Genomic DNA, 16,606 nt, shown 5'->3' on the forward strand with positions numbered 1-16,606 from the left:
AACGCGTTGCCGATTTTACATTTGATCGCGCGGGAAAGGCACAGGCCCCCGAAATCTCTAATTACAAATTACAGCAATACGTTTCCAATCAACGTTTCCTATCGTGGCCCGTGTCTTCCCAGTGCTGCCGTGTCTTCACAGGGTGTCTCGTGAGAAGGTGGCACCGACTCTTATCCAGAGGACCAGCGCCACCCGGTACACGAAAATCAAAAAATAGGTGTGAGGGTCGAAAAATGAAAAATTGTAAAATAAAAAAAAACAGGAATATTCCACGCATATACACTTATGCATCGGTAAGGTGAGCTGTAATAGAGCGTGACAGACTGCAAACTGCGAACTGGCATGCAATTGGCGATTCACGTACTCGACGAACATTGCTATCATCGGTCAGCGAAGATGTACACTCCCGATGACGAAGAAAAAAGAATAATATATATATATAGAGAGAGAGAGTGTCCTTGAGAGATAGGTGCAAGCGGGCACCGGATGATTGTTCGTGAAAAAAATGTAGAAAGCATGCAGAATCACTCTTTTTACGTTTGGGGCTTAGTCCTAGAAAAAAGAAAACGAGTTTAAACATTTGCTTTTACGGTTAACAAAGAGAATTTTCGAACTCGACTTTTTTTTCGAGAACTAAACTTCAACGAAAAGAATTGTTGCATTTGCCTAACATTCTTTTGCGAGGAATCTCTTGGTGCCGGCTTGCACACATATCGTTCGGGGACACCCTGCATACATATAGATTTATTGTATATGTGGTAATATTATGTATACAGAGACCCCCGGCGGCAAGAAACAAAAAGAAGACGATAAACACCTTTTTGTAAAGACAGCGAACTCTTTTCCTCGAGATTTCTCGGCAACGTTAGCTTACTGCGCTGTATACAAACGATTATCGTGTCAAACGAAACATATGTCTCTCTCTTGTTTTTCTTCCTTCCTTTCTTGCATTTTTTCGTCGCGAAGGTGCCAGGAAAATGTGTGTGTCGCGTTCGTTTCCTTTCGTTTCATTCGACGTTTGCGGAACCCGCCGGTGGGCGGATTCGTTCTCGATTATCGTCCGTGTTGCTTTCGATAGATTCGATCGGTCGACAGAAAACATTTAGGGAATACTTACACGATGAGTTGGCGGTAGAGAGGTCCCCTAACCAGGCTGACGGTCAGACTCTTTAACATGGCCGAATACGTCCGGTTTAAATGCATCGTCGCGAGCTGGTTTCGTCACCGATTAACATGCACGCTACGCCGCGCAATACCGCTCTGCTGATTTCAAGAGAAACTGTTCTCCCAGCCAGGCTGGGACACGCTTTCGCGTCTATCTAGTCATTTTCTTTCCATTCCACTCCATTCCTTTCCCTTCCTTTTCATCTCTTTTTGTAAATACAGTTTATTATGTGAAAAATAAATTCTTTCTTTTCCTCTTTTCGTTGGGCTACACAAATATATGTATATTTTAACTTTTTGAGCAGCTCGTCGCAGGTCGACGACACAGGTGTAGTGACCGGAGATTTCGTACGCGACGAACGATACACGCGTCTCCCCGCCGCTTTCTCGACGAACGACCGATTCTAACCTCAATCGTCGCGTCGACGCTTTCGAGAAAGAACACGCAACGTAATCTCGATTCTCGACCGGCTTGTCTGATTGCTGTGTCGCGGCGGTCACGAACATCGGCGGGAACGTGTTCTTTTTCGAACGAACAGACGCCCTCGACTATCGACCATCGAGGATCGCGACGTCGGTTCGATTATCGAAAGAGAGGCCGGCGAGTCGCGCTCGGATCGCGCGGCGGGAATCGGCCCGGAAGCGTATTCAGAGAAAAAGAAACAGAGCTGGAGAGAGAGAGAGGAAGAAGAATAGAAGAAAGGGGTGAGAGAACAGAGAGCGAGAGAGGGCCGGAGGCGAAGGGTGAAGAAAGGCCTTCGTGTACTCGATAGGTACATGACGATCGGAGAAGCTCTCACCCAGTGCACGGTAAGTAACTGTGGAACACGTTTCGAATCGACGAGGTGATCGACCTGCGCGAATGTCGATCGATCGATTTGTTCGAGAAACCTGGTAGCGGGAGCTGGGAGGTTAGGGACGAAAAGTCATGGAGTCCTGAACAACTGTAGACGCACGACGTTCGCGTGCATCCGCGCGACGATACGCGACAAACGGGACGTTGGTTTTCTCTTGCGGCTTCTTGCGAACAAGAACGAAACGAACAAAGGAGAGACACAGGGCCAAGGAAACGAACAGCGCGTGCCGGTGAAAGGCTCGCAAACAGTTTCGAGTATCGTCTATCGATTCGACTGGTGTACGTTCTCGATGCCGCAAGGTGATCATCGAGCGAGCCGCCCGAGCGAATCGATTGTTTCCTAGAGCTGTCCCTAGATCGCGTCCGAGATCAAAGATGCCGGACGGTCTACAATTTTGAAAATCTATGGAACGTTCTACGTCTCTAGAAAACCTATGATTATTCTAGCACAAACGTATCTATATCTGTACAATCTAGAACTCTAGAACATCGCTATGAATTCCGTGTTTCTCTAAGATCTAGACGCTACGACACTACGCCTGTTTCACGATCTCTCTTTCTCTCTCTCTCACGCTCTCTCTCTCTCTCTCTCTCTCTCTCTCTCCCTCTCCCTCTCTGTGAAATCGTCCGAACGCGGACGAAAACGATGGATCGACTGACATAATGTCGGACATCGAAACGGACGCCGCGTGGCACAACAGTACGAAAAACAGAAACGAAGAACAATCGAGACGTAGAAGCAGACAAAGATAAAGCGAGTGCGCGGTTGTACAGGTGTTGGTTCTCTGTTGTGTACTGGTGTGCGTGTCCGTGTCGTGGCTCGGTGTGAGTGTAGCAGAATAGAGTTAACACAATTCATACTTTCGTGTTTTCTAGAGAGAAGAGACACACACAGAGGACGCGGGGAACGCGTTCGAATACACGAATACCGGAAGACGGGGATACGATACCATAGCAATGAGTAAAAAAGAACAACCGGAAGTCTCTAGAATCTGTTCTGGCGAAAACTTACAGTTTACTTTGCTAGCTGTTCAAGTCGATGCAGCAACCCATCGAGCTCGGTTCTTGTCAGATCAGTCCCATCGGTACGCACAACACTTCGACAACACTGAACACTAATATAAACTAATTAACACGATCACTTTTTCTCGCAGTGAAACTCGGCAGCATGATCGCTCGCGACGCGAACTGCCGGCGAAACTGATGCGCGTCGGTCCGCCGCGCAAGACGCTTTCCCCACTCTCCTGCTGACGCGGGATACGCGGGGACTACGCTCGAGCAGAAAGCGCGGGAAACGCGGCGCGCTAAAATTTCAAATGCGAACGATAATTCGAAACTGTTTACTGCGATGCGATTACGAATGATTAATAAATTTAATCGAACGAGTCTTTCAACCTTGTCACAACTAAAAATCTGTACACTTTTTCCGAGCCCAACGGGTTAAACTAGGCTCGACAGTAGGTATGGGATGGAGTCGAAATAGTTAAAAAATATTAGAAAAACCACATTTCTGTTCGATCTGAGCTACTTTTAACATACTTTATCCCATCTCTACTGGACTGCGAACGGTGCAGGCAGAAAGTAAGATAAGTAAAGGGCTAGAGTGAGAATACTGCAGGCCCAAAAGGCAGAGAGAAACCAGAAGAGGAAGGGTTATAGAGAGAGGGTTAGAGAAGAATAGAAAAGAAGAGAGAGAGAGAGATAGAGAGATAGAGAAGAAAGAGAAGTAGGAAGCGTGTCGAAGCGTAAGGGTAATTAACAGCAGCGAACAGACGGTGTCACATAAAGAACGAGTTATAAACAGTGATTTTGTCAACAGTAACGGGTAAATAGATAGAAAAGAGAAAGATTGAAATATAGAGGGAGATAGAGATAGATAGAGAAAGATAGAAAAAGGCGGTTGGAGAGTCTGTATGTGTGTTTGTCTGTGGTGCGAGAGCGTGTTTTTGTAAATGTCGATTCGACAATGGCGTGTGGATACGTGTGACTGTGTGTGTTATACATAGAGTTGGAGACAGACAGACAGACAGACAGACAGACAGACAGATAGACAGACAGACAGACAGACAGACAGACAGACAGACAGAAAAAAGACTTAGCGAAAGTGAGAAAGATAGAGCAGAGAGGAGCGCTTACAGCTTGGTCTGTCGAACTCTTGCTGTAGGGTACTGGTATCAAACGTTCCTGCAACTCGCCACCTATTACCTTCAAGAGCAAAGGATAATAATATGGTTATAACAGGATGCAACGAGCAATATGCGCTTAGCAAATTACACCACCTCGAAAACATCGCTTCAAGAAAAAAAGAATAAATAAAACATAGATCGGATTGCAATCTTTGCTCCGAAATGTTTCTTGCTGTTCGACCCGGCTCGAACAACACCGCTCCGCTGTTCAGGCACCTTTCGAATCGTCGCGTAACGCGTACGTACAAAATATTTCTTTCTTCTCGTTGGTCGTAACATAGCACGCGCAAGCCGAAAGGTACCTGGCTATTCTGTGATCGGTAGAGAGACTGATCGAATGAACGGACGGTGTCTTTGGCGACGCTATCGAAACGGATACCGCGCGTAACCGGAAAAATCGGGAAACCGGAAATGATAAAAAGTGAACAGAGAGATCGATAAGCAGAGATACATGTATTAACCGAGGATTGCTCGTGACATGCAACGCAAGGAACGAATGTCGTCGAAAGGTTTCACCGTGTAGAGTTATCTTCCAGCCACGTTTTTCCGGAAATGGGAACAACACTGCGTTCGACGGGGCAAGAGGCCCGTTTCCGCCGTTGGACTGCAAGATACGACGAGTGACCCGGCGAGGATTGATTGCGATCTTCGAACGACAACACGAGACGCAGCTTGCGAACCGGCTGTTCGCGGGAGTGATAACAAATTCTCACGATCGAGTGTTCCGAGATCGAGCAGACACTAGCAGGTTGCGCGGCAATGAACGCTAAATTTTCTAAATTAGGAAATTTAGCGCACGGAGACATTCTCGAGGCATTGTACCGGGCCGTTTCCAGCAATAAGTAGTAGAAACACACGCGCGGTCGGACGCTTTCAAGTAGCAGAGTCTGCCGCAGCCAGACGCGTCCAAGTAGTAGAGTCTGCCGCGCTCGGACGTTTTTATCAACGAAGTGCAAATAGTGCGAGTAGCACGGAGTAGTAGGAGTCGACGCGTGGTCGGACGGGACACCCGAGTGACGCGAGTCTACGCATGGCCGGACAAGTGGTCTAAGCACACTCCGAGACCGGCGAACAGTGGAAAGTGTTCTAGCAGATATAGAAGTATTATAGAGTGGTTGGACGATTGCGACTGATTCAACAGAATAAGACTGATTAGATAGGCTGATCGACTCACGAGCGAGAGCGGCGAGTTACGCGCGAGATTGTGAACAAGTTAGGAACAACGTGGGAGACGTGGTTGCAGGAATAGAAACGATAGAGAGATTCGAAACGGTTCGACGGCCGGTTTCATATGTGAAAGATAGAATAGAAATGGGTGGACCGATGCCGACGCGAAATCACAGTGACGCACAGGTAAACGACTACAAGGTGTTCTCTCGGTCGCGGAGGAACACGAGCGAGGAAGTTTGTGCAGACAGAGAGAGGAGTGTCAGACTCAAGCGAAAAAGCGGATAGAGACCACAGAGAAATGTTGCTAACGGTGTGTTCGCATGTGTCTCTGTGTGGTTTAGTGTACGCAGAACCGTATCAGGATCGTCCCAAGGGTTTCTCTCTTCCGGAGTGTAGTGGAAATTCGCAACACTGCCGTCTTAAAAGTCAGCGATTTTCATTTATTGACCGAGTGTGTGATCGTGCAGATTCCATGGCGAGGGCGCACGAGTCGAGAAAAATCGGATTTTTGTAGCCAACGCACCTTCTTTTTTCTTTTTCGTTCAGAAGAGGGCGCCGATCGAGATATATCGCCGACAGAGACAATTAATCCTCTGCAATTATTGGATCGTCTAACTTTACATAGTACACGTACGAGCTTGCTTTTCGAATTTTACTCGCGTGTATGCACAATTAATTAATACTAATAATATCTCTTAGCGTAAAAGCATTCTCGTTTGGTACCCCAAATCGCTTTCACGCAATCGGTCGAAACAATTACATATACATGGTGTACCGGAACACGTGGCCGTGATTTTGGCGATACAGAAATCATGCACTCGTATTTTCCGGTACATCCTGTATATATTGTTTCTCTCTTTCTCTCTTTCATATATGTATAAACAATCGTGTGGTTCAAGCACGATTTGCAATTGTACTTGTGTCTGTTCAGCTTAACGTGATAAAGCGCTACAAATTCTCGTTTCTCTCTCGAGAGAGAGATAACCCACACCCCGAGCGATTAAATTAATACGACCTACGGATTAAGTGTTTTACAATCTACGAGAAATCGATAGAAAAACTCTGGCGGCGAACGGTATTTACAATAATTATTTCTCTTCATTTCTTGTTAGTCAACAACAACCCGTTTCGGTTCCGGTTTTATAAATGAAACGAGAACGCAGAAAAATGCAGACGATTAACGGTCGTTAAACGTTACTTCACACGGCCACGACTGTGTGTGTACACGCACACGCTTCTACTATAAAAACGTTTATAAAACGAAAAAGTCTAGAACACGGTGAAACGCAACCGGCTGCAGGTATACAATACAATCGCAATAATATAAACAAACAAATGAAACAAACGAAACGAATAAAACAAGGAATGTTCACGCGCCCTCTGCTGATCGGCCCTGGATCAATTAACATTCGGATAACGTGTCTTAAACTTTATTTTATATAATAACAATAATAATAATCGCTAATAAGAATTAATGAAAAATTAATAATATATGTTCATATATTATACTCCCTACGTGATCGTTATTATCGTTAGTCAAATATCGTTCAGTTTTCCTTCTCGTTTTTTCCTTTTTTTATAGTTTTCATATAGTTTTCTTATCTTCGCTCGAACGCGGTCAAAAAATGCTTTCTCTTATTCTCTTCTCAATGCGTCACACGTTTAAACAAACGAGAATCGGACATCTTCTCTCGATTGCTACTTCTTGCCAGTATACCGAGATTTATGCATCGTTCGTTTCAACAACCAACAACGCAACATATTCTCTCTATCTTTATTTGTTCTCATTCGCTCTCACTCAGGCACACGCGAACTACTGGCGTTCGCATAATCGATCCAGGAGGATCTCTACGTTTCTCGTCGGATCGTAGAGATTAGCACCATCGAGGATGGAGAGTTCCTATCATCTTTCAAGATTGCTTCGCTCGCAGGGCTGAAGAAGACCCTGAGGGATAGCAACTGGACGAGTCGAAGAAGAACACTATCATCATCATCATCCATTATTATCATCATTACCATCATCGTATGCGCTCTGACCCTGAAGGTCAGTCGTCCGCAAATACAGCAAGCTTCCGCGGCGCAACAGACTTTTAGAGGACGAAACTGCGTGTTTTTTTCGACGGATTTCAGTCCCTAAAATTCTGTTACAACGCGGATTAATAATTTCGCGTCAGAGAAACCACGTGGCAATCACGAGAGAAGACTAACGTTCCTTTCGACGGCTCTCTAAGAGTCTTTGCTGTCATTTCTTTCGGTTTTACTCTGTATTTATCTGGCCCGCGAAGCTGGCAGTGAACGCGGCGGTTTTTAAGTCGACGTGTTAAGTGATCGAAACGGAACAGAAACGACGATTGTTTATGACTGATTCCGTCCGGGGCTTGACTTAAAAGATAGAATAAGTGACGTGTTTTCTCGTTCGCCGTCCCTGGTCTTGCCGAACTGCAAGCAGAGTGCAGAGGACAGGAGGGACCAAACGGCCGAGGAACGAGCGCGGAACCTTGATCGCGATCCAAGCAAGACGGACAAACATTATTTACAAATCGGCGATAAACAAGCTCCCCCGATTCAACATGATTCCCTGTAGAAAGCTACTGTGGTTCGTTGCGGTCCAGAACGCGCAGACGCGCACGATAAAATAAATACCCTAAAAACAGATTAATAAAATTAGTCTAATTTACAATCTACAGCTTAATAAATAAAATAAATATCGATTCTGGTTATCGTAACGTAATTCTATAAAAATTTTCCGTTCGCACGAGCGTCCGCAGATAATCCATCCTCGACGATCGAGGCAACGATAGACAAAGTATATGATATAGATCGTTAACGAGATCAAGATTCCACTGTGTTCCTCGACTCTGGATCGAGGTAAGGCGATTAGGACAGCGACGAGACCCGATCAGACGATTAAGTACGTCCTTTGCCATGATCGTTCCCAGGATTGTCTTCCAAACGAGCGTTAAGTACTTGTACCTTTCTCTCACTCACTCCCTCTTTCTTTCTCTCTCTCTCTCTCTCTCTCTTTCGCTCTCATCGAGAAACGAACCAAATACGTTCTCACCCTAACGTTAAAGAGTACGCTCTTCTTCGGATTGAGGAACGGAAGGGAACGTTTTTGTCACCGTACGAAGCCGAATAAACGTAATCGAAGATAAAGATCACGAGTACGGAGAAGACGACGCGTCCACTGTGAAGAAAACGACAAGAGTGGATGAGGCACGGAGAAGGAAGAACACCGTGCGCATTGTCCGAGACAGCGTCGACAATCATCGATAAAAAAATACAGAAGTGCAGGCTTCGCTATCATTGAGAATCGTGTTCAAGAGAAAACTCTAAAAAAGAGGAGCTCGCGGAATGCCAGCTGAGTATCATACGTGTGTACTGACAATGAGTATATGCGGGCAGAGTCGCACGACCGGTCGCCGCAATCTTGCGTTTGCAGCTGTACCGGTTCACGCGAGTCACCCGGTATATGGTATGCGGTATACGGTTGTTCAAGTAAGAAAACGCTCCGCGTGCGAACCGATCCGAGCGACTACGACACGCTCTACGACTTTTCCGACTTACAGTTTCGAGAGAGAGAGATTCGTGGCTCGGATCGGTCCGCGCACAGCAAAAAATGGGTTCTCGTTCCTCCGGCAAACGAAGGAGGAAACTATCGGCGAACTCTAGTCAGAGATATCTGAGGCTTTCGTGGTCCAGCATCGTACACGGTTCTCGCCGATCGTGCTCTCAACCCGCGCCATTCGACAAAAGCTGCGCGACCTCTCTCGACCGAGTTTCTTTTCTCTTTACCTCGAGAGCTTCTAGAAAGCAACGAAACGGACCAGACGATTGTTCGAAGTGGACGCAGGCAGCGAGAGCACGAGCGGTTTCTATCGGTACTGTAACAGACAAACAAAACTGAAACGGAGATAGAAGAATATAAACGGAGACAGTATAGAGCCGATTCGATATTTGCTGGTCGCGCTGTAGACAGAGGCGCGCGAGTGGAGATAGAAGGTCTCAGATTCACGACAAAGTTAGAAACGTGGTAGAAACGAACGGGGGGGGGGGGTCGGGTGGAGGAAGAGTCATCGAAACAGAGGGGTGGATTGTGTAGAGTGGCGACACGCAAAGCTGCCTTTAAATGCTGGTCTCATGCACGAGCTTCGTCAATTCCGGAAGGGCCAAATTATTGGAGCTGAGAAGCGGGGAGTTTCCGGTGATGGTGGTGTTGTTGTCTCTGCTGTTGCTACTCTGCATCTGCGTATGGTTGGTTTGGCTCGGGTTGGCGCTATTGGATGAGGATCTATTGTCATTGGTGGTGGTGGTGGTTGCAGTGGTGGTAGTGGTAGTGGTGGTGGTGTTGTAAATGGTATTATGATGGTTGTAAGCGTTGTTGCCGGGTGGTCCTGAGACGGTGAGCAACAGCGGCGACGTGGCGCTGTTGTTGATCATCCTGGCTTGGGCTGAGTCCTCCGCGGGCCCCTTCACTCTGATCACCGTGGTGTTTGTCGGGTCTTCGTCAATGTATGTGAAGTCAGAGAATGGTCGGGGCCCGGTGTGGCTGCGTGAGCTGCGCATACTGTGTAAGCTGTGTAAACTATGGACAGAGCGACGCTCCTCCAAATCTTCCAGAGTCGACTTGAACGCTCTGATTACTCGAAGCTGCAAAAGACAGGGAACAAGGACGTTCTAATCAGGAGAGCGAGGAGCTAAGCTAGCGACACACAAGCACGCCCAATTTTTACCCGAGACTGTGTCGTGTGTGTAGGTAAAGTCCCCTGAGTATCGTGGCTGGCTCTCAATTACTTCCGCGTGTACCGCGCCACACGCACAGAGGCTGCCCCCCTTGAGAACAGGCGAATCGGCGATCGAACGAGCCCGGACCAAATAGAGATCGGTGCCTTTACGCGTACAATTTTCTACTGGCTCGTTCTATCGCGTGGATTCTCCTCTTCCGGGTCCCTCGGTACGTGTACATATACTATTCATGGACAGGGCGTTTTCAATGGTAGAGACGCCCTGTCTATGCATTGCAAGGGCGAGTCACGGAAACGGAAAGAACTCTAACGTAGATGCTCCGTAATAACGAAAGTTTAGGTGTTGCCTGTCGCGTGACTCACCCTCTATATGGTGCGATACGGTCCGAATTAGTGCAACGAGATTAAGAGCAACAACCGTGTACCACCGATCCGAATCGATTCGAACGTTCAAGGGGTTGCACTAATCCGGTCCGGGTTTTGTTATGAATGTATCGGTGGTGGTTATCCGGATGACGGTGATCGGTGCACGCCGTTTTCTAGCCGTTGGTTCTTTCAGTGCGGGGTTTCCTTTGTACTTCCCGGTTCTCTTGCGGGGCTTTGCTTCTCGTATCGAAGAGGACGATTACTCTCTTTCTGTGTCGTGTGTGTGTGTATTTTCGTGATATGTCTGTGTGTTCCGTTCTCTCTTAAACGAGCATGTTTAAGGACGGGTGTGTTTGCTCTCTTCGTCGTCGGACGCGCGGACTTGGTTGCATATTTCACCCGAGTTCAGGCTTGCGTTTGGGACGATGAGGGCGAGTGGCGTGTTCGCTACTACGTTGCCTAGCAGTAGGCCGGTATCGACAACGTTCACATTTCGCATGCGCGCATCTACCCTTTACTGTGCGTACCTATCTATATAACTGTTTATGGGAAAGCCGCAGGGATTGTGTTCGCAGGGAAGGCACACAAACGAAAGCCCGAATTCGTTTGCTGTCATCTACTCGCACCGATGGAGGAGTGGTCGGTCGGGCTAGGCAAGGCCTTGAAAGCTTGCTTCCCAACCTGACGCATCGTGCGTGCTGCGATACTAGAAACGACAACAGGCGAACCCTTCGGACCGTATTTCGAGGAGGCGAAATTAGGCCTCGGCCTCGGCGGATGCTAATCGATGGTCACGATGCGTGACGTGTAACGAAAAAGCCTTGGCGCAACAGCATTCGATCGAACGAGAATGAAGCAGGTTCTAGACCGAATAGTCAGAACCTTGTTCGGGGGAGTCTAGAATCGAGACTGAGACCAAGTTCAGCCCTGTACACCTGGCCTATCCACAACGGAGAGGCCAGGCAAGAGAAAGCTTGATCGAAACTGAAAGCTATCCTCCACTTTTATCGGAGGACTTTTAGATATCGGCTGTTTAGGAGCCTAATGTTTCGCATCCAATCGGGAATGGTCCGCGACAGTCTTGAACCGAACCGGAGGCGGAGGCTAGCTTTGATGAAGCACACGCTTGACCAGTGACCTGTCGATCACGACGAGCACAGAGAGGACAGAGTATTCAGCGTGATCATTGGCGACAGAGTGAAAGGAACTTGTGTCGTGTACATTCTGAAAAGAAAAAAGAGAAAGATAGACAGATAGACGGACAGAGACACAGATATATGTATATATACGTAAAGAGAGACAGAGAGATAGGTAGATAGATAGAGTGGGAGAGAGAGAGAGAGAGAGAGAGAGAAAGAGAGAGAGAGAGAGACAGACAGAGGTAGAGAGAGAGCAATTAGTGACATTATAAATTCGGTAGTCATGCTACTCAACCATTCGGTGTTGACGAATCTTTCCCTTCTCGGGATTTATCTTTGTACTCCCAGTACTTACACGGTACTCGAGAAACAATTTCCCGTCGTCTTCTCGAGTCTCCGAGGACTCTTCTTTGTCTAGCAACAAGTCTAGGGTTAACGATCGCTTGCGGAGACTCCTCTCCTTTCAGTTTTCCCCGAGAACCCAACCGCGGGTTCGGTTCCGGAAGGATCTCGGTAATCGCCAGAAGTTCCTGCTCGACGCGATCGTTGTCGGTGTTAGGAGAATACACACGCACACACACGAAAAACACAGGCAATCCACTGCAAGTCAGTCACTCTCGGCGGCGAGTTAATATGGACGGGCAAACACATACCGACGCACACACGGAACACTCGTGCACACGCACACTCGCACACCGAACCACGAGAAGGGAGGAGTTTAAATTCGTGGGTCTCTCGGTCCGCCGGAGCGGGCGCGAGCGCTCGCCGGTTCACCGTGGGTGGGGCGTCGTCCACGGTGGGTGGAGTCGGACGCAGAGGCCACGCCCTGCTCCGTGGAAACGTCTCCGGAGAACCCACGACGGAGGATGTTAGGTGTCAGAAGCGGACGGGAGAGAGTTCGACAAGAATGCAACACAAGAAACAAGAAACAAGCAGCGACGGGGCGTGGCTAAAAGAATTCTCTTTTAACCACCGCGGCGGCGGCGGCGGTGACAGTGGTATCACGGAAAAGACACAACGCGTGAAAGACGACAGTGGGCGTGGGAATACACGTAGAGCACACAATCATGTCAGACAGAGCTAGGCTACTGAACAAGAGGAGCGAGAGGGGCCAGCCCCCCAGGCTCGACACAAAACACAGTGCTATCACGAAGCAACCGTCGCCGTCGACCTGGTCCGATCTTTGCGCGCCAACGAAAAACCAAACAGCGTCAACACAGCACACTGGAAACGTCTCTAGATGTTGTGGGCGCGGATAAGGGGCGGACGGAGGCGGGGATTTTTCGGTAACAAGACGTTGGGAGGATGGAGAGGGGCTAGTCCTCGACGGCGACGTCTCGATCGCCGCGAATCACACGTATCGTCGACGATCCGTCCTGGGCGTTATCCGTCTATGATGCGTACGTGATGGCGAGGTCGACGGTACAACGGTATCTTAAACGGCAGGCGATGCGATCTACTATGAGCTACGTACTTGTTTGTACTCCGACAGGATAAGTGTGGCGGCGGGCAAGACTGCCGCCCCGTTATACCTCAGTCTCCCGAATGGGTTCCGCTGGCTAACAAACACCACAAATCATACCATCAGTCTTAATTTCTATCCTCTCCTTAGCATCGATGCTTTAACAGCGTGTTCTTGTAAATATCTTTTTTTTTTTAGTCTGATTTTCGAGTTAGCGTCATCCGTTGCACGCAGAGTGTGTGTCCCAAGTTTTAGTTTCTCTGAAGAAGCTTTACGGGGCCTGCTGAACAAGAATATATCGCGGGTGTGCGTGTGTCTGTGCGTAGGGTCTCCGATCTGGTTTCGAGTTCTGGAGGCTCTAAGCTCAAAGACTACTACCGCGATATCTTCAAGGACAACGAGGATTTCGAGCCTCCAGTTTTCGTCGGAAACCCCGAGAAGAAATGTGTTTCCAGCGTGAACAAATGCAAATCATATATGAAACTGACTGCCAATTAGAAATGCCCCTGTGTGAAGAGTCTCGCTGAGCTTCAACGATCGTGTACACAACAGACAGACAGACAGACAGAGACAGACAGACGAACGAACGAACGAACGAACATACAGACGGACACAAACGAACACGACACTGACACTGACACAGACACAGACACAAACACAGACGGACAAACAGACTGTGTGTGCACATACATCGGACGCGCGTACATCGAGAGACACACGATGCGTTTGGCGATGCATACACCACTGCATAACAGGTTAATGGTATCACAGCAAACGGCACACTGCAACGATTAAAAAACAAAAATGAAAGTAGACAGAGGACGACCAGAGAGAGAGAGAGAGAGAGAGAGCGTGTATCACTCTCTGTGTCTTGACTAGGAAGTTGCTTGCACGGAAAGAGAGCTGCTGGGGATTCGGTCAGGGTGGCACGGAGGATTAGCTTCGTTTCTGGCTCTTTGGTTTCGGTCGCCGGGACATGTTGTTGTTTGTTTTCTGTTTCCGCATGCAGAGCTTTCACACGCATAACACACGCTCAAGGTACTCTGAGGGGTGGGCTTTGCTTTGTCGCAGGTGCATCTTTGCTATCTCGATATTCTGTATCCTGAATAGACGAGCGACTCGCTAACGGTCGCGCGATAAGCGGGAGGCCACTTAAGAGGCCGCGAGGTCAAGACCCCTCCTTCGGGAGCCCGACGTTGTACCGCTTATCGAGCGAACGCCGCGCTTCTCGCGCAAGACGGGTCAATGAAAATGGCCACTGTAGACATCCCGGCAGACAGTTTCGATTGGCTCGTTTTGCGGCGTTCCTGTCGTCAAGAACAAGTAGAACCTCAATCAGTGTGGGTGTCTCGGCAGATCCTCTGCACGAGAGCGCTAACAACTCCCGAACGCATTGATCACAGACTTTCTTTCTTTTTCGTTCCTGGCTGGTGCTCACTGTGCTGGGCAACCCCACTCGCGAACCTCTCGGTTTCTCAGCACGGTGTGCAACCGGTCAACAGTTTCCGGAAAATGGAAAGGAAGCCATGTCGTAGCTCGATGATTCTTGTCGTCAAACAGAATCCTCCGCTGATACTGAAACTGAAACTCATGTGTGATTGACCGGTAAAGAGAAAGATAGATATAGACAGAGAGATAAGACAGTGGGATCGAAATTAGGCCAGTTGTATCCTGCGTAGAGAGAGAGGGTTGAGGAGAAACTGAACGTCGATGCACCGAGAAGGGGGTTGGGGGGTGGGGGCAAAGATAACTAAAAGAAATAATCCTCAAGAGGTATGTTGAATTAACTAGGGCTGAGGGGTGGGGGGATAATCATAATAGCGTACCTTGGCGCGCGTGTATGTGTGTCCTGCACACATATATACCCACACACATACATATACGCGTACACATACGTGCATGCATGGTCACATACACGTGTGTATATTTACATATATCTACGTATATGAACGTATATACGGGCGAATTGTATACGTACATACAGACGCACAGACGTGCATGCAACACCTCAGAATCCAACGTAAAAGGGGGGACCAAAGAAAAAAACGGGTGAGGCTGGACCGGGTGGGTCACGTTGACGAAAAGAAAATGGGGTCTTGACGGTGGGTTTTTTCTCTTCGGTTAGGGGAGGAAGGTATTTTGTATGCCATCCTTTTCTATGTTTCTAACAAGTAAACAACTCCTGCCGACTTCTTTAACCGTTTCCAATAGAAATAATTGCAGTTCCGCGAAGGTAACTCCCCTCGGCTTGTCAAAGATAAAGACTCGAACGATTTTAGGGGGCTGCGTGGATGGCATACAGTGCATCAACACGTTCAACTCGAGTCCTCGACGACCTTGCACGCCTAGAGTAGTATACCGTCCGAGTTTAGTCACTGGAAAAATTCACTGTAAATTGTCCTTAGGAATAGTTTGTCACACCGAAAGCAAAACAGGCTGTCAGCGCTTGGTGTGGTATATTGTACAGTCGATGAACGCTTGATCGGCAAGTTGAACGTGTTGTATACAGAGGAGACAAAGCAATGTCGAGGACAAATTTGCTCCGAGGATCAGGAATATCTGTTCGGCTGTCACCTCTACGGTGAATCTAGAATTCAAACGAATCTATTCCTGTTTGTAGACCAGATAGACAGCGGTGCTCTCGTCGAACAGATAATCTTCCTCGGAGGAATCGGGGTTGTCGAGTATAGGTGTGATGGTGCGAAATCATTGGTAAATATATCTCTTCGCTGTGCTTCGCCGGCGCGGCGTAACAAACAAAAATGAAGCGAGTAGAAGCTCGCGATTCGCAAGCAAAACTGCGACGTGAACGGTAATAGCGAGATAAACAGGCGGCGCGCGAGAGAGATATACGTCGGAAAGAGGCAGACAACCAACCAGAAGAAAAGAAAACAGAAAACTTTGGGGCTGTAACAGAAACGGAGAGGCTGTTAAAGAGAGAACAAATTAAACAAAATTAAGCTTAAGAGAAAAAGAGAGAGAGAGAGAGAGAGAGAGAGAGAGAGAAAGAGAGAGAGAGAAAGGGGGAGAGAGAGAGAGAGAGAGTCGAGAAAGAAAAAGAAGAGTATCGTGTGAGAGAATAATCAAATCAGAAAAATGAGAGCGGTTAGAGAACGGAAATTGGAAAGCAATACTTGTGAGAAGGAGAGTCAACTGAAAAAGGAACAACCAAACTGTGTATGATCAGAGGCGTAAATCGGTTAATGGAAACTCAAACATATATGTAGATAGATTGATAGATAGACAGACAGACAGATAGATAGATAGATTATAGATAGATAGATAGAAAAAAATCAATAAATATTTAAGAACGGTCAAACAGTGCGGAGATTGGAGTTGCGGACTAACCATATAGTAATCCTGAGAGGGGGATCTGCCTGTCACAGATACATTCTGCACCAGAGTTCTATTGCTCGTCTGAAAGTAGGTTACACATTCAATTTACATCATTAGCTTAACCGGGTCGTTGATGAATTAATTTGCTTGTTGTTTTGTTTTGTTCTTACTAGAGAAACCCG

The 16,606-nt window shown here is 47.7% G+C and overlaps 2 protein-coding genes across 19 annotated transcripts in view; one reads left to right on the forward strand and one right to left on the reverse strand.

Moving 5' to 3' along the window:
• The window catches only part of PMCA (plasma membrane calcium-transporting ATPase 3), a 73,104-nt gene that overhangs the window by 12,210 nt on the left and 44,288 nt on the right, over positions 1-16,606 (reverse strand). For 7 of the 16 annotated variants that reach the window (XM_033481868.2, XM_033481866.2, XM_033481864.2 and 4 more), the window contains one exon: positions 5,796-10,026. The exons of 2 other annotated variants lie outside the window; for them this stretch is intronic. In XM_033481868.2, the coding sequence (XP_033337759.1) occupies positions 9,502-10,026 (525 nt within the window). In that variant the 3' untranslated portion in view covers positions 5,796-9,501. Of the gene's footprint in view, positions 1-4,156; positions 4,226-5,795; positions 10,027-10,754; positions 11,712-13,100; positions 13,186-16,436; positions 16,506-16,606 lie in introns of those variants that run through there. 7 more of the 16 variants (XR_004491966.2, XM_076522047.1, XM_033481876.2 and 4 more) reach the window with 7 other exon arrangements.
• On the forward strand, positions 1,601-4,099 carry LOC117227021 (uncharacterized). 3 transcript variants are annotated; one of them, XR_013033458.1, is made up of 3 exons: positions 1,601-2,820; positions 2,897-3,105; positions 3,175-4,099. XR_013033458.1 is itself a non-coding variant. In XM_076522076.1 (3 exons), the coding sequence occupies exons 1-3, from the start codon at positions 1,942-1,944 to the stop codon at positions 3,269-3,271; spliced, it is 339 nt and encodes a 112-aa protein (XP_076378191.1). In that variant the 5' UTR covers positions 1,601-1,941; the 3' UTR covers positions 3,272-4,099. The 3 variants fall into 3 exon arrangements, 1 of the variants encoding a protein (XP_076378191.1); XR_013033459.1 differs by having other exon boundaries at positions 1,601-2,794; XM_076522076.1 differs by having other exon boundaries at positions 1,601-1,974.

The sequence above is a fragment of the Megalopta genalis genome, chromosome 5, assembly GCF_051020955.1.
Source record: "Megalopta genalis isolate 19385.01 chromosome 5, iyMegGena1_principal, whole genome shotgun sequence".
Classification (NCBI taxonomy): Eukaryota; Metazoa; Arthropoda; class Insecta; order Hymenoptera; family Halictidae; genus Megalopta; species Megalopta genalis.